Genomic DNA, 26,759 nt, shown 5'->3' on the forward strand with positions numbered 1-26,759 from the left:
TTGAACATATTTGGCAGTCGTTACTGGTATTCAGAAGCCAATAAGCCTTACCAAAAGGGTATTGGGTTGCCCGGGTAACTGGGTTGAGAAGGTCAGATAGGCAGTCGCTTCATGTGGCACACTGGTACTCAGCTGCAACCGGTTAGACTGGAAGCCGACACCAACATAGTAAGGAAACGGCTAGGCGGTTCCTTACCTTAGCAAGAGGAACAACGCCATGAAGTTGCAGGCGATGAGCATGTAGAACACGTTGGTCCAGGACCTGCTAGAGACCACGCCAGCTAGCATCGGACCTATGGCTGCTCCTGGAATGTAGAATTATAAGTGTAAGAAAGGTAAAGGTAAAAGAAATAGTAGGTACGCAATAATATATACTAATATTATAAAGAGGAAAACTTTGCTTGTTTGGTTGTAATGAATAGGCTCAAAAACTACTGGACCGTTTTTTAAAATTCTTTCACCATTCGAAAGCTACATTATCCACGAGTAACATAGGCTATATTTTATCCCGGTACGGGCAGTAGTTACCACGGGACGCGGGTGGTACCGCGGGAAAACGGCTAGTTAAGTTATATGAATGTAGATGGAAGGAGAGAAAGAGAAAGACTTAAGAAAAAATGGATGGATTGCCTGAAAAATTACATGAATAGGAAGGGAGTGAGTGTCAGTATGACGAGTGACAGGGGAAAATAGAAGAGAATGACATATTGCGCCGACCACAAGTAATTATAATTATTTGTAATTAATTGGGAACAGGGCAGGAGGAAGAAGATTCATGTGCTAAAGCATCTTAAAACAATGTGACTTTCATTTATAGGATTGAATGGAAATAATTTCATTTTCTTGATAGTATAAGCAAAACAACTATACCAATTTGATATGTTATAGTTTGCATTTTCATACAAATTGCATAGAAAGTAACAGTTTTTGACAGTTCAATAAAAGTAGGTGTTGAATGTAAGTCATTGAACACTACCGTGTTAGGTATATTTTATTTTACTTACGAAATTATAATTCAAATTGCACTACACAAGTAAACAATTAAATTATTATTTTCAACGTGAAAGAAAAATGAGTTTATGTGTAAAAAAAATGAGTTACAACTCACCCACACTCCCAGTACCGTCGATGATAGCAGTAACAGTGGCCAGCGCTCTACTGTTACCAGCCAAACTGGTGTGAGTGCCCAACTCCGCGCTCACTGCCGTGGTGATGAGAGCGTATGGACCGTTCACCAGCATGCCAGTCATCACCAGTAGAGCTACGTTCACCAGGTAAGACGTAGCGCCGAAGTACTGGTAGATGAATAGCTGGGACGAAGAAGATGCAGTTTTTACGAATGATAGCTATTTTGCCTAGATATAAAGTAACTTAGAGCCTGTTATAGGATGCTACGGATTTCCTTACCAAATTCTATCTTAATCGGTTCAGAAGTTTTATCGTGAAGGACTAATCAATAAAAAACACATCACTGGTAAATCGGCTCTCGCAAATTAGGTGAAATTATTGATATTACTAGCTGTTTCACCTGGAGAAGGAGTAGTCTATAATAGTCTCTAGGGTGACACCCATCTCCATACCAAATTTCATCACAATTGGTACAGCCATTCTACCGTGAAAACGTGACAAATATGAGTACTAAGCACAGACCTGGTGATGAGAGCATAAGGACCAGTTTTGGTAATGATGACGAAGACGTATCTTCGAATTATTGTAAGATGAACAGATGATGCAAAAAAAATGTAGTTGTTACGAATGATAGCTATCCCTTTTGGATGAAAAGTAACCTGTAACTTGCTAACTTGCCTATAACCAAGTAAATTTATTAGCAAAGTTGACTAAATACTGGCCGTTATCACGCAAAATTACATCTCCATCGTTACACACACATACAAACTTACCATAGGAGCACAAAGACTATAGAATGCCACGCACACGAGCGCCGGACACGCGGTACAGTCAGCCACCAGCCCCGCTAGTACTGCGCCTACGACTCCACCCACGTCGAACACCGTGCTCAGCTCGCCTGACTGACGGGCTGAGAGATCCGCTAAGAAAATTGATATTTGTTTATTTATATGTACCCTATGTAATAGTAGAATCTTAAAAACAACTTAGACTAAATATGGTACTGGTAAATAAAATAGTAAAATACTGACGAAAATGTTATAAGGATTTGAAAATCTGTCGTAACTATTGTAGACATGGCATCGGGTTTTCGTCAGTTGGAAATGGCATCATTCAAATTATTTTTTAAGGTTTTTTTAAAAAATATTTTAATAGAAAAACATATTTCAGAGCCAATTTGACTTTTTAATTAACTCAAAGTTAAAAAAAAATAATACCAATAACAGCAAATTTTAAGATAGGAAAACAAAAACAATATGCGTATGTATATGGACGACATTATTATAATCACATTAGGGACTTCCTTAGATAGTCATTTACTAACTTTTACATTATATTAGAACCTGGACATCGTATGCAAAACAAGAACGTCGTCTTAACTGCTTTTACATGCGTTGCTTACGAAAGATCTTGGGTATAACATGGCAAGACAGGATCACAAACGAGAGGGTTCTAGAAATTGCACAGCTGCCTAGTCTGATAGCGCTCCTCAAACAGAGACGTCTGCGTTGGCTAGGGCATGTGCATAGGATGGAACCCTCTCGATTACCACGACGTGTTCTTCTTGGTGCAGTAGCGAATGCAAAAAGAGATGTTGGGAGGCCGTTGCTTCGTTTCAAAGACTGCATCAAGCGAGACATGGCAGCATTTAAAATCGACCACCGTGACTGGGAGAAGCTCGCGGAAAAACGTCCTGAATGGCGCAAACGTGTCGCAGAGGGTCGCAAATTTTGCGATGAAGCCTGGTTCGGAGTGCTTGCTGACAAAAGACAGAAAAGACATGAACATAGTTCGACACTAATGTCCAGTTACTTCTCTTGTCAAGCCTGTGTGGTAAGAGATGTCGCTCTCGTATGGGTCTGTTCAGTCACGAAAGGTGTTGTATCACAGACACCACCACATAAATCGTCTGCAATAGACGAAATGGCCGTTGATATTAGAAGGTGGGGAGGTAGATAAAAAAATATATATTAAAACTAGGACATCCAGAAAGATGGGCCACTATCGTCGCTCAGTGGACACCTCAGGATGGACACCGCAGGCGGGGTAGGCCCCGGAAGAGATGGCGTGACGACCTTGACGCCTATTGTCGAGACTGGTGGGCTCGGTCGAAAGATCGAGAAGTGTGGAAGCGGGATGGGGAGGCCTTTGCCCAGCAGTGGGACATTATGGGCTAAAAATAATAATAATAAAACTAGGATACAGACAGACAGTCAAACAGACACTTACCCATAGTAAACCTGATGTACGACGGCAGCCAGTACAGGAAGGTATAGCTGACGAGCTTAGCGAAGAACAGGGACAGCGAGAACTCCAGCACGCCGGGGATGGCCAGCGCTCGCGTCAGGGACACTGCACTCTCGGAGCCGCCCGAGCGGAGGAGGGAGGTTCGCTCTGTCACTTCTTCTGGCTAAAAACAGACATACGTAATATTTTAATGGTGGATCCACAGGATACCAATTTCACACAGACTTTCGTAGAATATCCTACACCAGCAATGGTAGTGTTTGTGAAACAATATTTAATTCAAAACCTCAATGTACCATATACTAAGAAATAAACAATATTCTATTCTATTCTAAAAATCTGAACCAATGATTAGTCTGCACAAACATCTTGTCATCATATTTTCGCTCAGACTACAGATTTTTACTCAAACTTTCAGTTCCTACAGATATTTGTACAAACTTAACTATTATATTTTACTTTAATTTTTTTTTATGATCGAGTTTTCTCTCCTATCGGAAATTTTGCATCCTCTCCGCCGCCCTTCTTGTTATGGGGTTCATAAAAACTTAGTATACTTGCAATTCTTTTTATTTAAGTGTTATCTACAAAATGTTACTGTAGCGCAACTGAAGGGTACGAAATGTAAGAAATTTTACATGTAACTTTTGTAAAGTGAATACTTACTTGAGCTGTATTTGCTGAGTGTCTGTTCGGTCGTAAACTTGCTGACTGTAAATTACAACAAAATTATTTAAAATACTTCACGTGATATATGTATATGTAGCCCAAACAACACGCATGAATGCTCATATTTTGCTTATGTTAGTCCCCTTAAGCAATAAAGCTTATAAGCAAGAATAGAGGCTGTCCAAAAAAAACATATCCAGACTTTCAAAAACTAATAACATATTTAAGACATGACCAAATAAGGTTTATATGACCTTTCTGTAGAGATGTTTCGGGACCTGATCAAAAGAGATTCCTTTTTTAACAATAAGTAAAGAAATATTATATAATATATGTATTACTTAAAGATTTTGGATTGAACACCACCAAATGTTTATTATGTATTTTTAAATCAGCACCTCAATTGATGAAATCACATACATTAAAAAGCACATACATGGCATGCATAATTATTATTATTTATAACGAAAACCTGGTTTCCTTTGTTTTAAAAAATTTGGAGCCCATTTTTTTTTCTTATTTGCAAGAATATTATTCTAAAAGTATCAAAATGATCGCCTTCGATAGTAAACGTGCAAACAAAATTGAACCCTACCACACTACACTTAAGGCATACAATACCATGCGTACTACTGACCTGGTCTCCCACAATGACGGAAGACTCTTCATCATCTTCCACATCGTCTTCCTCGTCAGATCGCGAGGACTGCCGCGCCGGCTGTCACAGGGATTTATTCAAGTATATGGTGTGATTGATTCAAATATATGGTATGATTGATTCAAATATATGGTGTGATTGATTCGAATGTATGGCGTGATTGATTCAGATATATGATAGGATTGATTCGAATGTATGGTGTGATTGATTCAGATATATGGTGTGATTGATTCAAATAAAAACCATTTATTAGAACCAGTTTTTTTTCAGTTTATATTTACAAATAACTTTGCGAGTTTGAATTTAGAGATTAGATAGTTGTACAGTAGACAATTAGTAAATTATTTTAATGTACCTTTGACACCAATTCAATAGGTTATAAAAAAATTGCTGGTAAAATGTATTAGAAATGTGGCGCCCCATTAGTTCACATTGATTTACTGTTACCTTTTTTAAGTCACCAAAAATGTACATATTGAATGATGGATTCAAATTTTCTATTTACACTATTTATTTATACCCTGTTATTTTTACACAATTATGTATTTTGACTGATTCAACAACAATATTTCTTACTAATGATTGATTCAACCCCCCTTCCCCTACAATGATTGATTCACTCACCGAGTTCCTACTATTATTAACAGCGCTAGCGAGCCCCACGAGGCGCGGCTCTGGGGGCAGAAACAGCCACACCACTGCCCCCACGCATCCCATCACTAAAGCTGGGTAGATGAACGATAACGACCAATCAGAGTCCACGTATTCTGCCGCCATTATTGTACCTGTGATGAAAATAATGATGAGGTCATGGTAGATCAAAGTGTGAAAAATAATTTTGTTTAAAAATACATAGTCAGAAATAACATAACACAGTCCCATTTTTACCTAGGGTACTTTTTGATGAGGTACTTCAAAAGGTGATTTTTCATGCATATCAAGAGAACTTCTTCCAGTGTTCGAATGTCCGGATAAAAACTAGCCTATATATTATTTTGAGGCATAAGCTACTAGCTTCCGCTAGGAGTTATACCTATATTCCACAAAAACTTCTGGAACTTGTTGGAAAACTATGTTAGCAAACGCTAGCTTTTAAAATCAGACCAACTGGTCCCGATATTAGACCGTCTAAAGTCTAAACAAACAAATTGATGATCTTAAAAATATAGCATAGATTCATTTTAACCACCAGATATAAAAACGAAAGAAACAGTGGTAACTCACCCAATATATTGCCAAGTGAAGTGTGAGAGTTCCATATGCCAAAAATGAGTCCTTTCTTACTATTGCCGAACCATTTGCCGACAATGGCGACTGTGCCCGGCCACCCAGTTGTCTGGGCTATACCTGCACCAGCCTGAGAAATGAGGGAACACTTAAAGACATAGGTACATACTTATCACATTCTTACAGCCAATTTCTTCATCAAAAGTAAAAGCCAAAGTAATGTCATAAAGTAAAAGTAACGGTCTATAGTTTTGCTGTTACTTTAGCTTTAAAGAAACGAATTTGACCGTTACTTTTACTTTATGACATTACTTTGGCTTTTTCCTTTGATGAAGAAACTGGCTACTATTCAACAACTAATTAGTTGATTTTAGAATATAATTCAATGAATTCATTTTTTAAGTCTGTTATGCTGAAATTGCACCCAAAATTGCAATGTTTCCATTCTGGAGATAAAAAAGCGTACAAAAGTTACAATTTCGCGGACATTTTAAAAACAATACTAGAAAATATATTTGTGTGCGTAACAGTATGAGACGAGAGGATTTTTATTTTATTTTTCTCCATTTACTACCGTTAATATGTATAATCATCGGCAAGGATATTGAGCCCTGACCTTCACCTGCGCAGAAATGATTTATTGGTTTATTGCCTTTTGTGTACAGTGCGCAAAGCGATCCCCACTCTTCCGCCGAGAGCTCATTGTCCGTGCCGATAACTATACCTATAGATAAGAAACATTTCATGCCAAATAACTTTGCAGTTCTAAAGTTGGCTCCTAATGACTTCTAAATCATCAAATAAACTATGGTACCTACCTGAACCAGCAAATAATATGATATATTATGTATGCTGTACGTCCGTCCGACACCGAAGAGGTAGCAGAAAATGGCAGAAGTTAGCATTCCTAGTGAGAGGAAGTAGCGAAGATCCACTCGCTCGGCCACCATGCCTGAAAACAAACAAAACTTATGTGTTTACACTATGGATAACAAAATGACTAGCGGGGCATGACAAAATGGTGTTCGGGGTACGAGAAACATAATAATATGTAGACCAGTCTTTGGCAAATTGGTTTTGACTATTAACCTAAAATTAAAGCAACATATAAAGAAAAATAACTATAAAACGAAGTTATGCTACACAAAAATATACGTAATATTATAATATAAATAAATACTTAAATAATATCAAATCAAATCAAATCACCTTTATTTTCAGGCATCAAAGGCCCATAGATAAATACCTTAAAACTAGCATACATATGTTATACAAAATTGTTAGTAAATAAAAACTTAAAAACTATGTTAGTAGCACTTCCTTATGCACTATGACACTGTGCGGTCCTGTGGCACTTGTCCGCGGAAGCGACGGAACACCACGTCCTGTGGCCAGAAGTTTTCGTCCAACACGAGGTGCAGGAAACACGTTGGCACTCGGACCACGAACGCCTTGAAGTTGGCGTTATGGCGCGACTCCAGCAGCTGCACTCTCGGGGCGTACTTCAGCTTCTGACGCACGTACTCCACGATGTCCTCCGCCTTAGTGGTGTAGTGTAGGCGGGAGATGTACACCGAGGTGTTCGGCTTGGCGGCACGGATTTTGATGTTTGGCTCAATAGGAGCCGTGCCGCAACGATTCTTGTTGGTTCGCTGACGGCGCTTCCTCCTTTGCACCGTAACGAACCCCTCATCGTCAGCCCGATTCTGTCCGTTTACGATCACGGGCTTCTGCGTAGCATCAATTTTGCTACCGGTGACGCTAGCGTAGTCTCGACGTACATTCTGATGTTTCGCCGAGGCTTCAGAAACGAGCAGCTGATCGAGCGGCGGAACTTACATACTTCTATATTACATTAAACGCCTTCCTCTCTTCTAACTATTTGGCTAGGCCAATCAGGGTCCATAATTGTGACTACCTCTATTATTTAATATTTTCCACCAAATGTACATTATGGAATGCAATAAATGATATGATATGACTTAGGCTGCGGCACCACTAAGGCGAAGACCAGCGGAGCTGAGAGGAGACGTGTAAACATATATATATATATACTTCCCCTGCCGATTTCGGCTATGGTGACTGCTTTCAGTTATCATTGAGAGAAGAGCTAGGATGATCAGCTCTTCTATGCGCCCTTTGATGGCTGCAGTACCCTATTTTATGTGTAAACGTGCGCGAGCATTGGCTGCACGTTAGGATACCGTCCACGTAGTTATAATGAATGGCTACTGGTGTTTTAGCCTTAAGAGCATCACGCTTCGCATCCAGTGCGGATTTCCTTTGCTCTTCGAAATCTTTGATCGCATTTTTTAGTAGGCCTCTCCATTCAGGGCGGCAAATGGCTTTTGTCTCCCAGTTCTGAGGATCAATGTTGCACCTTTTCATGTGTCTTTTCTGAACATCCTTGAAGCGTAAGAACTGGCCACCTTGTTTCCGTCTGCCGTTCTGGAGTTCAGAAAAGAAGATGCGTTTGGCCACCCTATCATCATCCATGCGTAGAACATGACCGCACCATCTGAGCTGTCGCCGCATCAGGTACGCTTCTATGCCGCAGACATTCGCGCGTCGTAGCACTTCGGTATTTCTAATCCGATCCGACCATTTGATTTTCAGAATGTCTCTTATGCACTTTAGATGAAATCGGTCCAGCGCCCGTATATGTTTCCGATAGAGGACCCATGTTTCAGCCGAGTATAAAAGATTTGGGAGGACTATGGCTTTGTAAACGGAGATTTTTGTCGAAAGCTTCAAATCATGTGTGTGTAAGACCTTGGCTCGTAATTCACCGAAAGCAGCTGATGCAGCGCCAATGCGATGGTTTATTTCGGTATCAAGGTCACACTTGGATGTAATTGTGCTGCCCAGATATTTGAAGGTATTCACTTGCTTCAGCTCAGTATCGCCAATGTTTACCTTGATAGGTTCTGTAGCTCCTTGAGAGTCGATTGCCATTACCTCAGTTTTCTTAACACTGATTTTTAGACCGAAACGACAACAGACTTCCTGAAGGTTAGTCATCAGGTTCTGGAGCTCTTGTGCAGAGTTGGTAACAAAACACAGATCATCAGCGTACATGATCTCCGTTATAAGAGCATGAGATACTTTAGTATATGCTTTTAATCTGGCCAGGTTGAAAAGTCCCCCATCAGTCCTGAAACGTATTTTGATTCCAGCACAAGTTTGTTTGAGTGCTTCACTGACAACGACAGAAAAATAGAGAGCAAACAGTGTTGGCGCAAGCACACAACCTTGTTTGACCCGACAGGTGACAGGAAAGAACTCTGACTGGTCACCATTATAGGTAACACAGCAGGTCATCTCGTCGTGCAGAAGGCGAATCATTCTCACAAACTTCTCAGGACAACCTAATTTTGCCAGTAAAGTCCAGAGGGCTTCCCTCGGCACGCAGTCAAAAGCTTTTTCTAAGTCCACGAAGCACATACACAAAGGTTGGTCTTGTTCTCGGCTTTTTTCCTGGAGTTGCCTGATGGAAAAGATGGCTTCGCCGGTGCCCCTGTTAGGTCGAAACCCAAACTGAGTTTCTGGCAATATGGCTTCGGAGACTGGTAAAAGCCGGTTGAGAAGAACTCTGGCAAATATCTTCCCAGGGACAGAGAGGAGCGATATACCCCGGTAGGAGTTGCAGTCGGAACGGTCTCCTTTGTTTTTATACAGTGTCTGTATACGGGATATTTTAAATTCAGGTGGTATTGTTTCCTCGTTCCAATGCGATCAAAAATTTGCCAGATGTAAGTATGAAGTTGCTCCCCTCCGTATTTCAGCAGTTCTCCGGCGATGTTATCAACGCCAACTGCTTTTTTATTTTTCTGCTCTTTGATGGCTTGAACAACTTCAGCAAAAGTTAGTGGTTCAGCAAGCGACTCATTCGGCGGCAGAGGATGGATACGCCTTATATGCTCAAGATCTGCTGATCGATCTACATTGAGCAGGTGGTTAAAGTGCTCTGCCCAACGATCAAGTATATCCTGCTTAGCAGTGAGCTTTTGGGAACCATCTAGGGATCTTAACGGAGTGCAGTTTTTTATGGAAACGCCAATCAACTTACGCATTTCTTCATAGAAAGCGCCTAGTTGATGGGTATCTGCAAGCCACTGTATCTTTTTTGCCTTTTTAAGCCACCATCCATCTTTCATCTTCCTCGTTAATTTCCTTAAGGAATCACCACTACTTCGGACTTCTTGACTGGATTTATGATTTCCTTCATTACGCTTTATGAGTACACGATGCTGTTTGAATGCTTCAGTTAGGACCCTATCATTCTGGTCAAATCAGTCCTCGTTGTTTCGTTTTTTGTATCCTATGGTTTCCGTAGCCACAGTCAGTACGGTGGATGAGATCTGTTTCCATTTTGATATTAAGTCACCCTGCTGGGCATCAAACACATCTAGCGCATCTGTTAGGCCTTTCTGGTATTTTTCTTGAAGATCTTTACAATCCAGTCGATCTAAGTTGAGAGATATTGGTTTAGCCCTGCAGGGTCTTCGTGGTTCACGAAGGCGGAGTCTCAACTTAGTTACCAAAAGCCTGTGGTCTGTCCAGCAGTGCGCGCCGCGCATAACGCGTGTGATATGCACCTGGGAGATGTCCCTTCGTCGCGTTATCGCGTAATCGAGGAGGTGCCAGTGTTTAGGAGGAGACGTGTGGGTATCGACCAATCACATTACATGAAAAAGACGAGATGTGGATTTCATGTAATGTGATTGGTTGATCCCCACACGTCTCCTCTCCGCTCCGCTGATCTTCGTGGAGCCGCAGCCTAAACAAGGAACCCGAACATCTCGTTAGTTCTAGTAAGTGACCGTTTTGGTTACAAAGTAAAGTAAAGTACAGCAAGTACAGCAAGTTTGATAATAATAAAAAAAAATATAAAAGATTCCGACGAAGTGAGAACCTCCTGTTTGGGAAGTCGGTTAAAGATCATTTCAAGGCCGTCAGTTGAATTGCTGCATCAAGACAAATATTTGCTCGGTCTACATCTGCTCTCACCAAATGGTTGTGTTCATTTGTTTACTTAATTATTATCATTAATTGACTTTACAAGGACTAATTTACGGAACAATTAGGATAAAATGGATTTTTACTTAGATACAATATTTTTGCCCAGGAAACGAGGCTAGTAAAAAAATGATTAAAATTGGCACTTATCACCAACCTTCCAATTATTTGTGAGAGAAAATACCATGCCCTAGTTTTTGGCTAACCCGAACTGCTACCATACAGACTAATTACTTTACCTATTTATTTATTTTTTACACGCTTTTTATTAGCTTCACCTGTATGTTTGTAGGTTTGTAACCGACTTCTTTGGGCGCGATTTTGACCCACTTTAAACGGCCAGATTTCGTTCAAACTTTGTAGATTTATTGAGGACCGATGACAATACCCTAATTTGATAAAATTATTCAATTTTAACCGACTTCCCAAAAAGGAGGAGGTTACACATACACATCGATTACTCCGAGGTTTATAGACCGATTTACGTGATTCTTTTTTTGTTCGACTCGGAATAGCTGCCAGTTGGTCCCATAGTCATCAGATCAGGATCTGATGATGGAAACCCTGAGAAATCGAGGGCAACCTTCGAAAGTTGTAGGCATACATAGGATAAAAACTTGACACTCAGGTGTACGCCTAAAAGCACTATTCAACTGTGAAGATTTGGAGCTGACCTGATGATGGAGACCAGAGAGGGTCGAGGGAACTCGACAATTGAATATGTAAACTACCTCGTGTTTGGGCTTAAATTATTTGTATTGACAAGACCTTTGCAACAGTGAAGGTTTGGAGCTGACCTGATGATGGAGACCAGAGAAAGTCGAGGGAACTCGACAACTGAATATGGAAACTACCTCGTGTTTGGGCTTAAATTATTTGTATTGACAAGACCTATGCAACAGTGAAGGTTGGGAGCTGACCTGATGATGGAGACCAGAGAAAGTCGAGGGAACTCGACAACTGAATATGTAAAATACCTCGTTTGGACTTATATTCTTTGTATTGATGAGAACTTCCCACTTGTATGGATAGTGACAACTATTCGTATCACTGAAAAGATTTAAATAAAAAACTTTTTTACAAAAAAATTAAACCGGCTTCCCAAAACATTAAAAAGCAAAAAAAATACTAATTTTAGGTACATCGGCCTAGTAGTCGGTGGCAAAATTAACTTAGTAACATCCATTAGACACCGACTTTTAGGCTTTTCAATTTGCAAAATATGATTTTTGCTAATTTATATAATTTTTATCTATAAGGTAAGAAAATTAATTAAAATTTTCTATAATTTTTCTCTACAGTCGATAAGGCAGGACTCGATGTTAATTTTTATTTCTAATAATTATCTTTAGCCGTTTTCTCTAATATTGACAAATTTTATACTAAAGAGAATTTTAATTCTACAAAACAAATAATAGTTTTAAAACAAACTAAAAACTAGAAAATAAATAATAGTTTAAAAAAACTAAAAATCACGCTTTTTATAGAAAACCGAACTAAAAAATAGAAAATAAATTTTAATGAATTTAAATTAAGAAAATAGTGTTAAAAATTTCAATGAATATAAATTAATAATAGAGTGAATTCAAAAAAAAAATATTAAAAAAAAGCGTGGGGTGCTTTTTAAGGTATTATCGAAATGAAAATCACTCTGCTCATATCTGTCAATAAAATATTTATAACTATTGACACCATGCACCCCACGCTTTTTTTAAATATTTTTTTTTGTATTCACTCTATTATTAATTTATATTCATTGAAATTTTTAACACTATTTTCTTAATTTAAATTCATTAAAATTTATTTTCTATTTTTTAGTTCGGTTTTCTATAAAAAGCGTGATTTTTAGTTTTTTTAAACTATTATTTATTTTTTATTTATTTATTCCTTTAATTCAGGCAACTAGGGCCCATAGAAAATATAATACACAAATAACAATTAACATTAAAATAATTATAAACGAATATATACAAAAATAAAAACAATCGTCAAGTCTATTTGTTGACACGAATAGGCGGTGTCGTGTTGCACTGCGTGGTGTCGCGTAGCCTCCCGCGGAATCGCCGGAAAACGACACCTTTCGGCCAAAACTGTTCTTGAAACATGTCGAGATGCTGAGTCGGCACACGTACCACAAACGATTTGAAATTTGTATTGTGTCTCGGCTCCAACTTCTCGACTCTTAAGGTCCAGTTCGTCTTGACTCGTATATACTCCACGATCTCCTCGACCTTCGTGGAGTGATGTAAACGCGAAACATACAGCTGCGTCGTCGGTATTGCGGGGCGCAGCAGCATGTTCGGACCAGTCAACGCAGTTCCGCATTGATTTCGGCTAGATGGCTTCTTCTTCCTTCTCTCCACCTTGACGAAACCATCTGCATCAGCTTTCCCTTTACATGGTACAGATTGTACCGTACCTCGGGTTCCTTCGGGCTGTTTTTGTATCGCCACAGTAGCTTTGGGTGGCCGTTGGACGGGATCTCGCTTTACGGCATCCGAGTAAACACGTCCAAGCCTAGACGTGCTTACATTTGTCGGTGTCCCGAGGGCAGGGGACGGTGACGCATCACTAGTAGTGGCGACGGCAGGCGACGAGTGCAATTTTGCTGACTCGGCGCGCTGCGGCGATGCGTTGACCTGTCCGTGGCATGTGTTGTCGCTGTTGGCATGCGCGTGTGACCTACATACAGAGTTTCGCAATTCAGCTACCTCGCTACGTAGATCACAGATGGTGGATTGTGATGCCTCCAGCTTCAATTGCAGCTCGACCAGGCTGGACCTCATACTCGTGATGTCCTTTAACAGCCTGGTGACGTCGACGTGATCGAAAGTGACCGAGGGCAGCTTCCGCAACTCCTTTGCCACGAACGTTGGCACGTCGTCCGGGTCGGTCTCCTTTAACAGCCTTATAGTGTCTTGGAGACTCCTCTCTCCCTTTTCATCTCGCCTGCGGGTCGGCATTCGGTCTGCCATTTGCAGTGACTCGTACAACAGCTTCTTTGCGCTGCGTATCTCCTCCTCGGTGAAGTTCGAGGTGCAAATCTGGGTCACACTGACCTCATCCATGACGTCCAGCTGGTACTGCAGGAACGCCAGGACCTCGTTCGCCACGAGTTCTTCCGAACGCATGGTATCGACTTAGCGGCGGCTGACGCCGCGCTCGGCACGAAATTAAAATAATTTCTGCGAACAGTGCAAACGCGTCCGATGTCAACGAATGAACGCGATACACGATTTATTTTTCACCTACAACATGACCTGCTTTTTTTGGCTAACCCCAACTACTAACATACTTTTTTGTCAACGCAACTGTTGAAAATCGCATGTCTGCGAATTTGAACTCAATTACAAAGGAGTGAAAGCCTATATTTACCTGATACAAACATGGCCGCTGCATAAGAAAACAGGAAGGCAGAATCCAGGGTACCCAGCAGCGTGTTGGCGTCAGCCGTGTCTGAAAAATTACGAAAAGAGTACATTTAATTACCAGTATCATCATCATCATCATCATCAGCCTATCGCAGTCCACTGCTGGACATAGGCCTCTCCAAGTGCACGCCACTGAGATTTTTGGCTTCTCGATTACCAATATGGTAAAATTATATGTATTTAGGTCCATTTACAAAAATAATATCTATAAGTGTACGATTAAGGCAAAAGTTCACCGACAACATAAACGTTAGTATCCTTAAAACAACTTGAAACTTTACTTTTTTTTTGTTCAAAGTAAAAAATTGTGTTATGCATATACAATAACAATTTTTGATCTTTGGATACAAAGGGACCCTTAATTCCTGTCCCGCATATCCGGATCTTCCGAAAATATATTTATTCATCGTTAATTGGTAATTCTGTACATTGGTGTTTGGACACCAATGTACAGGATTATCAACATTTACAAGACGGGCAATATTTTGGTCTTAGATGCAGTTTTGATCTTCGCGTTTCTTAGTTTAGTTTCAGTCGGTTTTTTTTGCTATTGAAATATGTAGATACATACTACCCGTGCCGATAAAGAATGGGATTAGAAATCGCGACAGCTGTATTTACCTCTCGCTCATACACTATAGCACATGAGCGAGAGGTAAATACAGCTGTCGCGATTTCTAATCCCATTCTTTATTGGCACGGGTTGTACCCATAAATATGTATAATAATGTTTTCTTTTAAGGCTAGAAACAGTCCTCCAAGTAGCTATTTCTGTGCAAGTCTATGAACGCGCATACAGCTACGCTGAGGGTACGCGCGTGATTTGGTATGTGATTCGGTCGGGACGTACGGTCAACACTGACCGTCGGCCGAGCACTGTTTCCAGCCTACATTTGTCTACACCTAGCAAAGGTAGAGAGCGCCTAAGACGTTAAATCCGCCATTGTCCATAGCGTGTAAAAAGTATTGAATGAATAAGTATCTGTTTCGCATATAGTCCTAGTACTCACTGAAAGGTGCCCAGTTACACCACTGGTCGTCTCCAGGGTCGGTGCCGGGCGGAGGCACGAGCGCCGAGCAGTTCTGATGCAGCACACTTCACCACCGATATAGGCTTGCGGGTCACATGTTCCACCCGTTGTCAAGTCATGAGTAACGGACTCGTTTTTGAAGTAATTTGGATATTTTTTATCTGCACTTGTTTCTTGAGCTTCTTTTTTTGATCCCGACTTCTTTTTAAATCAGGTTTGATTTTGGCTTTTGTTGAAATGTTTTTCGATGTTTGTTATATTTCTAATAGGTATATATTACAATGCTCCTGCAGCGTATACTCACTAAAAGGTACTCCTAAAGCCCAGAGGTACTTACTGGAAGGTGCTCCTATAGCCCATAGGTACTTACTGGAAGGTGCTCTTATAGCCTATAGCCTATAGGTACTCACTGAAAGGTGCCCAGTTACACCACTGGTCGTCTCCAGGGTCGGTGCCGGGCGGAGGCACGAGCGCCGAGCAGTTCTGATGCAGAACACTCTTCACCACCGATATGGGCTTGCGGGTCAGATGGTACGTCATGTACGTGAAGAAGGTCAGCACTAGAACTGATGCTTGGTACCTGGAAGACGATGATTAGGAGGTTAAACGTTTGTTTGAATTGAACGCAGTAGGCTCTAGTACTACTGAACTGAAACGCAAACGGAACAGAGGCAGGTTTTAGTCAGAAAGACTCTGATCAAGTTTGCTGTGTGGGAGCCCCCTAAAATACTTGTTTTGTTCAAATGTTCCAGTTTTCCGTGCATATTTGTTATCATATCGTAAATTAGGAATCAGTTATTTCGGTCCAAATTAACACGAAAAAACCCTCTTTTAATTTTGGTGGTATTTGCTTTCGCTCGCTAGAGGACGCCCGCACCCTGCCATAGGATCCCATTTTACCGTATGTGTACCCTAAAAACTATCTAAGAAGAATATCATTGCCACGAGCCCCATTCAAAGCCACGCATGCTCAATTGATAGCTCGTGCCAGATATAATATGTACTATTTGGTTTGTTTATCGACTGCTCATATACGGCGAAAAACGTGCCACTAACTAGCTTACATATAAGGTAACTGAACTACTTTGTAAATGTAGGCCTGATGACTGACTTTTTCTGTAGTAAGAAAAGCATCAAATGAGCTTCTTATAAATGTAAAAATGGTCAATCACCAAAATGGCAGACCAATCGCAAACCAATCGAAGGTCATTGGTATAGGGCTGCGGGTTGTTCGAAAGAGATACCGCGGCCCTGGTACATAAAAGGCCTATGACGGAACCAGGGACCGTACAACCCCGAATATAAGTTAATTCTTTCGAAAGTGTTACAGGTTATATGGCTGCAGTCAATAAAAGTGTTATCTCTTGGTAGTGGTAGCCTTTTCAAAACCCTAACATTAGGGTAACCCTTTCAATAAGTTAACTAGTACAAGATGTTACCGGCTCATGTATGATATCCAATTGAAGTAGATAACCCTTTGAAAGGGTTTTTCAGGGTTTTCAAAGGGTTTTAAATCAAATTATTTTAAATTACGTTGGAGACGGGGAATAGATTTTGACCTTGAAAGTTTGGAATCATTTACAATTTTTCATTAGTGTTTCTTACTCGTCTATAATGTCTTGAGCGCAGTCGGTTACAAAAGTTTTCGTTGTTACTGTTGTTGAGTTTTATTAGTATTGTTAAGTTTTTTATTTAGTGTTTATGATTGTTTTGTGTATAAATACTTACATGGGTTAATTGAAAAATGAAAATAACAGTTTTTTTCACGATTGTACATGCGCTAAAGTTTTTTATTTTTTTATTAATACAACCTTACCGCAGATTTGGGGGTCCGCGCTTTTATTTAGATTTTGTACTTAATTATAATTTTCGCCGTCTTGGCCTCACAAAAACTTATGTCTACTGACTTCTAGTCTTAAACTATGTGAGTTCACCGCGTATTTATGTATTTATTTTATTTAAAATAAATACATAATTATTGTATTTATGTATTTATTTTATTTAAAATAAATACATAAATACATAAATACAATAATAATAATAAAATTCTGTATATATATATCTTTATATATATATTCTGTATATACACAATACTTAACACTATACACATGGACTTAGTTTGACAACATTATGGGACAGGAACGGATTGGGGATTGGTCTCATTTCCCGCTAGCGACTAGGGACTTTGCGAGTGTCAGTAGGGTAACATGACAGTGGAGTCTCGATGTTGCATGGCCGTCTTGAGGTTGTATTCGACGACCGTTTTTATTGGCGCATCCATGGCTCGCTTAATGAAGCGGCCGGTGGCATCGTCGGCGTCATCTGTGTAGTAGACGCAGCTAGCCGTATGTCTAGACACTGTCACTACCGCGTGGGAGATGCTGTCATGAATTTGGAGCCTCCTGGACTTAGTGTTTATGATGACGACGCTGTCGTATGTCAGTCCCTGAGCCTCGTGAATGGTTAAGGTACGCGACCCTTCACCGGACCCGTATCCCTGGCTAATAAGAGAAGATTTCTCTTCTTGCGTATGAGCCAGGAATAGGGTGTTTTGGGCTTTGAGCGATATTTGCGCTCCTGTAAAACCCTTCAAGCTCAGGGAATGAACATGAGACAGCGACGTTTTGGAGTGGACGACGCTGAGTGCGAAGGCCACATCCATTGGGTTACGGTGAGTGCAGAGTAGCTCCTGTGTGATGCCAGCCACCAGATATGGACGGGTATACTTTAATGGGAAAAGATTATCCCTGTCCAAATATGGTAGCTGATTCACGTTTCGACGAGGACCACCTCGCTTGCACCAGACAACTTTACTGCCATGACTATGGCCCCAAAGTGCTTCATGAAAGCTTCGTCTACCGTCAAGCAGTGACATTTCTCATTTGGCTTGAACCCGTTGGCTAAAATTGAGTCCATAGTGCGCACCTTTGTCTTCGCTCTACCGCCCGATTGGTGCGCAAGCTTTCCTCTTAGATCTTTGGCCGCTTCAGTTGTCGTGGTGGCTACGACATCCCTCCTCTCGTCGAAGTGTTTCACTACCCAGGTAGTTTTGCCGCACCCCGGCACCCCATTTACCCATCTGATATTGGGTACCGCCCAAGCTTCCATCGATGGTGAGGTCCCAGAAACGGTCTGTGCCATTTCAAGGATACTATCCTCCAGCATGATTTTGGTACATTTGGCGGTAACCACTATCGGGCCATCGTGTGGCGTCTGGAATTTTATTTTGCCGGTTCGCTCCGTTGCCTCTTCGTCCAGGGCCACGAAACCGCTCTTTGCGCTGTAGGCGGCCATGTAGCCTTTATAGCCCTTACAACTGCAACGTACTCCAGGAAAGCTTTTGACATGGTCCGTGGTGCCAAACTCATCGCGAGGGTCGGCGGCTCGGGGTCTTGGGCTTTTTTCGGAAAAACCGCTCCACTGCTAATTCCTGTTTCGCTGTTGGTGATTTGCGATTGACCGATGGGAGCATGGCGCTCAGGAAAGAACCGATCGCTTTAAGGCGATTCCGCGCACGAGCGAGCTCCTCTTTGCTGGTGGTATTCCTTTGCTCCTTTGCGGTTTTTGCTGGGCTCTCTCAGACCTGCTTTGCGCAGTTGGACTTTTCGTGGGACTCGTCGCGCCGGCTGTAGGGTTTCCGTGGACTTTAAGGAAATTAAAGGTTTCCCCTCTGTCTTCGTATACTACCACCTCATGGTGTTCCGAGGCTTTTAAACAGCCGAAGCGGTCTGCGACGTCACCCCTTTTCCATCCAACTGCCATCGCGTCGACGCTTATGGTGCGAGCCGTGGCTGGCGCTTCTTCTTCTGCCTCTGCGATCTTTTGCAGAAGTGAGCACACCTGAATGAATGGAGTCTCCTCTCTCCACTCGAGTATTGCGATCGTCTTGCATTTGAATCGCAATAGTCGGCATCGGTGAGAGGCTACTTCCAATTGAGGCAGTGCATGGTACTTGCTACCTTTTTTGGTTGTCTTGGTGGTGCAATCGTTGAACAGGGCGGCGAGGCTTGGTGCAATGGTTATTCGATCTCCAGCTCGACTCGAGCCTATGCAGAAGCTTATGCCTATTTTTTCCGCTTCCCTGTTCATAAACAAGGCAACTACACGCAGTCTTATGCCTGGCACTCCGTCTCCTCAGAATGCCAGAAGCTGTGTGATGGGCATGGTACTTGGAGCTGACTGTTGACTGGTGGGTGATTTCTGTGTTTGCGCTGGTTGTGAGTTGGTGTTAGTAGGTCCTTTGTGTGGTTGTTAATTCTGTGTGTGTTGAGTGTATGATAGTCGTTTGTCTGGTTGTCAGTTCTGTAGGTGTCTGTTCTGTAAACTCAAACTCAAACTCAAAATTTTTTATTTCAAATAGGCCTATGAAAGCTCTTTCGAAACGTCAAAGTTAGGTGCACGGTTCCAAAGAGTTGGTCTCATGGAGAAGAACCGGCAAGAAACTCCATGGACACTCTTTTTAAAAGAAAATAAAAATAATTACAGACATACAGTTTTCTATCTAGTCCTGAGAATGTTATACAATCCAAATTAAGCTAAAAATGTATTAATAAATTATACAAAATAATTTTAGTGCAATCGTTACTGGAAAAATAATTTATACAATTCAAAGTAAAAATATATTGGGTAACCAAGTTATTATATAATGCAATTTGGGGTCTTGCTGGCTTGGGCTTGGCTGGTCTGGGCGGAGGCACTCCCGTGTCCCGGTCGCCGGGGAAGCCACATGTGCAGAGAAAAAGAAAAAACAATATTAATTTAACGCCAGGCATCACTGTCATTAATGTAATCCTGAATTTTATAATACGCCTTTTTAATCAAAATGTTTTTAACTACATTCTTAAACTTTTTATCAGTGAGATCAAGGATACACTTAGGTAGCTTGTTATAAAAACGCACACAATTCCCTAAGAACGACTTATTTGTTTTTGTTAGCCTAAACTTGGGAACCACTAATTTATGTTTGTTACGTGTATTTATCTGGTGAATGTCACTTTTAACTGTGAATTTATGGATGTTTTTGCGAACAAACATAATATTTTCAAAAATATACAAGGAAGGTAAAGTAAGTATATTAATTTCCTTAAAGAATTCTCTAAGAGATTCGCGAGAGCCCATGCCATAGATCGCTCGGATCGCCCTTTTTTGCAAAACAAAAATTGATTGGACATCAGCCGCTGCCCCCCATAGCAAAATGCCATATGCCATCACGCAATGGAAATAGGCGAAGTATACAAGCCTGGCCGTAGCTACATCGGTCAGTTGTCTAATTTTTATGACTGCAAAAGCAGCAGAACCAAGTCGCCCTGATAGGGAGGACATATGGGGACCCCATTGCAATTTACTGTCAATGGTAATGCCCAGAAATACTGTACTGTTAATTAACTCTAATTTGCTCTTATCGAGCATTATATTTGTTTCAACCGCAGTGACGTTAGGCAAACAGAACTTAAGACATTTAGTCTTGGAAGCATTTAATAATAAATTGTTGGCTGCGAACCATTTGGAGAGAATTTCTAGGCTTTCGTTAATGTGACTAACATTGGGGTTCTTACGCTTAACTTTAAAGACAAGGGAAGTGTCATCCGCAAACAAAACAACATCCGAAATATCAGACAACACAAATGGAAGGTCATTTATATAAGCTAGGAACAGAAATGGACCCAGTATAGAGCCTTGAGGCACGCCCATTTTTACAACTGTCCCCGAAGATGTTGAGCCGCAGACATCCACTTTTTGCTGTCTGTTGGATAAATAAGACCGGACAAGTTCAAGAGATTTTCCACGAATGCCGTAGTGTCTCAGCTTAGAAATGAGTGTATCGTGGTCCACACAATCAAACGCCTTGGAGAGATCACAGAATATACCGACGGCATCCTGCGAACTCTCCCAGGCTTCCAAAATCTGAGTGACTAACCGCGCACTTGCGTCGGTGGTGGACTTACCCTTTGTAAAGCCGAATTGACGGTCGTGCAGTATATCGTTTAAGTTGAAATGGTTTAACATCTGATCAAGCATGATCCTTTCGAATATTTTACTTAGAGCCGGGAGAATAGAAATGGGTCTGTAGTTTGACGGATTTTTCTTACAGCCTGACTTAAATATTGGAATGACCTTACTGTGTTTCATCAAATCAGGAAAGGTGCCTTCATCTATACATGAGTTAAAGATTTGACTGAGTATTGGTGCAATATTGTCAATCACGGAGCTCAGGGCTTTAACAGAGATGCCCCATAAGTCTTCCGTTTTTTTTAAATTAAGGTTTTTAAAAGCTTTTTTTACTGTATTAAAAGTTATGTAATGGAATCCGAAATCCGGTACTTCTTTAGTAAAATTTTGTTTTAGTAATGACTCTGCAAGTGTAGAGGACGAGTTAAGTGATTTAGTAACCTCTACTGGTACATTAGAGAAAAAATTATCAAACGCGTTAGCAACCTGCACATTATCCGACACAGTTGCATCATTAATCGTTAACGATAGTTCGGTATCCCGGACTTTAATTTGACCCGTTTCCGCATTTATTATTTTCCAAACGGTTTTTATTTTATTATCCGATTTAGTTATTCTGTCACTAATTGATTTAGACTTTGCAAGAATACATACACTTTTGAATACCTTAGAGTAGTTCCGTACATGATCATGAAAAGATTTATCAGATGTCATTGATTTTTCTCGGTACAGGTTATACAATACATCTCTGCTTATCCTAATCCCTTTTGTACACCATTCGTTGAATTTTAATTTATTGTCGATTTTTATTTTCTTAATAGGACATGATTTATTAAATTCTAGACAAAGTGTGTTAAATAACTTATTAAATTTAGTATTCGAGTCCTCTGATTTAAAACTACTGCATAATTTATTGACAACATTATTTTTAAACGTTTCTAAGGTTCTGTCTGTTAGTTGTCTGTATTTTATTACTATGCTTGACGGAGAGTTTTTATTAGCAGGAAAGCTAACAAGCTGCCCCAAGTGATCCGATCTCACACCAGCAATAATGGAAGAATGCTGAACCACACAATTTGTAAAAATATTGTCTAAACATGAACTTGAAGATGGTGTAATTCTAGTGGGTTCATTAAACAAATGTTTTAAATTAAAAGATTGAAATAGAGATAACAGTTGATATTTATCAGAAGAATCAGAAGATATATCTATGTTAAAGTCACCGCAAATGAAAACTAGTTTATTTGACTTAAAAATCTTCCTAAGTATTTCCTCCATATTTGTAAGAAATAATGAAAAGTTACTTGCTGGTGGTCTATATACACATAAGAATAAATGACTTCCTATTTCTGCACATGCTACCTCGCACAGGCGATCAACAGAGCTCGAAGTAATGTCGCTTCTATCCTTAAATTTTAAATTATTTTTACACAATATCAATGTACCCCCACCCTCTGCAGTTACCCTATTAAATACACTAGCAACCTTGAAATTATTAATATTAAATAACATTTTCTCAGGCTTGAGCCATGTCTCACAAAGACATAGTATATCTATAGAAAACTTATCAGTTAAAAGTTCAATATCTAATATTTTGCCAGAAAAGCGGTTTACATTCTGATGAAATAGGATGAGGTTGTCGCTACGCTTTTCTATTGTCTTAGAATCTAGTTTAAACAATCAATCACAGTATTGTTAGAATAACTAGTCAATACTGGCTCGTCGCTTATCCTACATTTTGTCATATTGTTGGCTATGACAATGTTAATATTATATGCTATCAATGTAGCTATATTATCTTTATATTTATTAGGGAAAAACATACTTTCCCTACTCAAATGAAATTCACTAACAAACTTGTTAGTGTCAAAGAATAATAGTTTGTCCCTATGACAGCATGTCAATGTGTATATAAAATTGTTCAGAGTATGAACATAACTATTTGTATATGTTTCGTGTATGGTTGTAGTTTGTGTGGTTATCGGTTGAGTGGTTGTTGTTAGTATTGTTGTCGGTTGTGTTGTTGTTGACGTTATATGTGGTTGTATGGTGGTGGTGTGTATGGTTGTAGGTGTGGTGGTCGTGGCGAGTGTAGTGACTGCGCTGGTTTCAGATGGCGATCTGTTCTGATTTCGCGGAGTACGGTCCGTTTTGTTGGCCGCAGCTGCGACTATGGCTACTTTGCTCGCGGAAGCAAGAAATAGTTTCCTAGTAGCCGGTTTCCCCATGATCGTGTGGAGTGTGGACTGACTTAACTGGGTTTCGATCGTGTGTTCCAGTTCCATTCTGTCGTGGCAGAACCTTGGACACTCGAAAAGCAGGTGCCAGACTGTCTCATCGCAGCTGGGGTCACAGACGCACGCGGGACTGTTTTTGAGGTGGAATCTGTGGAGATACGCTGAGAATCCTCCATGCCCGGTTAGGATCTGGATGTGTGTCGGTGTAAGGACAGCTTCTTTAAGTGTTCTTTTTGCCGCAAGGACATTTGGAAAGAACACTTTTGTGACCGCTCCTGTGCTACAGGATTCATATCGCGCTTGCCACTTTCTGATGGACCCCGTATTTTCCTTCTCACGTACGATACGAGAACTTTGTTGTACTCCGCTGTATTTTCTGTCAGAGCGGCCTCCTTGGCCAGCTGGTCCGCTCTCTCATTCCCTGGAGTTCCCACGTGGGCCCTCAGCCAGAAGAATTTCACGTCTCTGCCCTCTTCTCTGATATCTCGGACGCATCTCTATATCTGGAGTGCCAGGTGATGTGTGACAGACGGACTCCTCAGCAGCTCAAGCGACGATCTGATGCGCTAAAGTTCGCAGAGCCTATGTTCAGACTCGCCAAGATACAACGGCCGTACTGTAGTTTAGAACTTTAAAGTAAAGGCACGAGATATAAAATTACAATATTTGTAGTCCCAATGGGTAACTCTGTTACAGTCGTTGAAGGGGTAACCCGTTCAAAACGTCTTACGACAAAAAAGTGTAACCCATTAAGAATGGGTTTTTGAATACACAGGTATCAAATCGAAAGGGTTTGAAAGAGGTTATCCATTGATAAGGGTTTTCGTAAAAAAGTGTAACAAATATGAAATTGGTTCTAAAACAACACTTTGTCAAAACCCTATCAAAAACCCTTTCAATGGGTAACCAAAATGGTCCCTGGACGGAACACGACGGTTTTTAGTCAGTAAGAGTGACATTATTAACTTAGGAGAATCGGGCCCCTGGTCCGATTTGAAAAATTCATTCAGTGTTAGATATCCCATTTATCGAGGAAGGCTGTACGCTACTTTTTATCTAGGTTCGTGCAGAAGTTCCCACGTGATGCGGGTGAAACCGCTGGCAGAAGCTAGAGTCGTATAAATCTCGATGGTTCAAGATCTGATCGTCTTAAGCTACCCACAAAGATGCTTAATTACATGGTAATTGATAGTAATATTGTTTGTAATTAAAAGTTAATTGAATTAGCAATGAACTGTCCCACTAATTACTGAGATAGTGACGGTAACAACACTTTATTTGATAACTCATTACGCACACGTTATACATACTGTCATATTGCAGTATTTTATTTTGTGTACCTTCTTAGGTAGAAACTGGAAGTCGTGATGGCCTAGTAGGTAAAGAACCTCTCAAGTATGATTTTAAGTTCGATTCCAGGTCAGGCAATTACCAATGCAACTTTTCTAAGTTCGTATGTACTTTCTAAGTATATCTTAGACACCAAAGACCGCGTTTCGGAGGGCACGTTAAACTGTAGGTCCCGGCTGTCATTGAACATCCTTGGCAGTCGTTACGGGCAGTCAGAACCCAGTAAGTCTGATAACCAGTCAACTGGGCCCCATAAACAAGACTGGAGTTAAAAGATGCCGATGAATATTAAAAAACGAATATATTGGCGTGATTATTAGCTAGTATAAAATCTAGTTATTGTAATTGTAATATGATATTGTTCTACACAATATTTAATTTGGAAGTGACCTACATTATTTACAATGAAAGATGATTAATCATAGCTTGAGTCACACGCAGACAATGCAATTAACATAAAGAGATAATATTAAAAATTCTGCAAAGCATTATTATTTGCTTGTTCAGCGTTATTCCGCGGTTCCACCCGTGGAAGCTACTGCCCGTACCGGGATAAAATATAGCCTATGTTACTCGGGAAGAGTGTAGCTTTTCAACAGAGAAATAAATTTTCCAATCGGTTCCGTAGTTTTCGAGTTTATTCATTACAATTGTATGTGGTAAATCGATCTCAGTGGCGTGCACTTGGAGAGAGGCCTATGTCCAGCAGTGGACTGCGATAGGCTGATGATGATGATGATGATGAATTGTATGTGGCACACTAGTACTCATCTGCACCCGTTTAGACTGGAAGTCGACACCAACTTAGTTGGGAAAAGACTAGGCAGATGATGATAATTGATTACCTACAACCATTTTCATTTTTTTAACATTAAAGTATGGCACAATTTTACTATCTGTTTCCAACCATATATAGCGTAGTTTGTATGTTACTGTTACTGTTACAGCCTTTATATCGTCTCACTGCTGGGCACAGGCCTCCTCTCACACGGAGAAGGATTGAGCATTAATCACCACGCTTGCTCAATGCGGGTTGGTGATTTCAGACTATATGGTCCAGGTTTCCTCGAGATGTTTTCCTTCACCTTTTTATCAGCCATTGGTGTCTAAGTTATACTTAGAAAGTACTTACAAACTTAGAAAAGTTGCATTGGTACTTGCCTGACCTGGAATCGAACCCGCGCCCTCATACTCGAGAGGTTGGTTCTTTACCCACTAGGCCACCACTACTTTTTAGGGTCAATTCCCACTGAGAGAGCAGCGGCCGGCAGCGGCCGTAAGAGCACGGACAATGTACGAGAGCGGCGCGGCGCGGCCCAGCGCGGCGCCGCGCGGCCCGCCGCGCTCGCGCTCAATCCCTTGCATTTACGACCGCTGCCGGCCGCTGCCGGCCGCTGCTCTTTCAGTGGGAATTGACCCTTAAAATCATAAATCATTAAAGTAGGTATGGTACAATTTTACTATCTGTTTCCAGTCATATAAAGCTTTGTTTGTAATTTGTATGTATTATCTAAAAATTATAAGTACATGAATATGCCATTATAAAAACTGTTATCTCGATAATTGTATAATAGTACTTTATAAGTTTTTCAAGGTTAAACTTTAAAATAAAGTTATGCAGTATTCATCATTTGTCACGGTCAATACATGGTTGAATAAATCTTTACTTCTATGTATATAATTATTATATATATACTAAAAAACTGGCCAAGTGCGAGTCGGAATCGCACACGAAGGGTTCCGTACCATTATTTAGAAAATGAGCAAAAAAATCACGTCTGTTGTATGGGAGCCCCCGAAATATTTATTTTAT

At 40.5% G+C, this 26,759-nt stretch overlaps 2 protein-coding genes across 2 annotated transcripts in view; both read right to left on the bottom strand.

Moving 5' to 3' along the window:
- The window catches only part of LOC124643678 (glucose-6-phosphate exchanger SLC37A2), a 33,306-nt gene that overhangs the window by 3,900 nt on the left and 2,647 nt on the right, over nt 1–26,759 (bottom strand). Inside the window, exons 2-12 of the mRNA XM_047182714.1 lie at nt 15,821–15,990; nt 14,324–14,404; nt 6,748–6,881; nt 5,927–6,059; nt 5,327–5,487; nt 4,682–4,762; nt 4,042–4,086; nt 3,358–3,538; nt 1,902–2,050; nt 1,109–1,310; nt 197–305 (exon numbers count right to left, since the gene is read on the bottom strand). Coding sequence (XP_047038670.1) covers nt 197–305; nt 1,109–1,310; nt 1,902–2,050; nt 3,358–3,538; nt 4,042–4,086; nt 4,682–4,762; nt 5,327–5,487; nt 5,927–6,059; nt 6,748–6,881; nt 14,324–14,404; nt 15,821–15,990 — 1,446 coding nt within the window. The remainder of the gene's footprint in view (nt 1–196; nt 306–1,108; nt 1,311–1,901; nt 2,051–3,357; nt 3,539–4,041; nt 4,087–4,681; nt 4,763–5,326; nt 5,488–5,926; nt 6,060–6,747; nt 6,882–14,323; nt 14,405–15,820; nt 15,991–26,759) is intronic.
- Nucleotides 12,925–14,181, bottom strand: LOC124643682. The gene has a single exon (XM_047182717.1). It carries the CDS (start codon nt 14,077–14,079, stop codon nt 12,943–12,945), a length of 1,137 nt encoding a protein of 378 aa, XP_047038673.1. The 5' UTR covers nt 14,080–14,181; the 3' UTR covers nt 12,925–12,942.

Source organism: Helicoverpa zea, chromosome 28, assembly GCF_022581195.2.
Source record: "Helicoverpa zea isolate HzStark_Cry1AcR chromosome 28, ilHelZeax1.1, whole genome shotgun sequence".
NCBI lineage: Eukaryota > Metazoa > Arthropoda > Insecta > Lepidoptera > Noctuidae > Helicoverpa > Helicoverpa zea.

Excerpts from the sequence above, each read along its gene's own strand:
- LOC124643682 (XM_047182717.1), bottom strand. The coding sequence starts at position 14,079 with ATGCGTTCGGAAGAACTCGTGGCGAACGAGGTCCTGGCGTTCCTGCAG.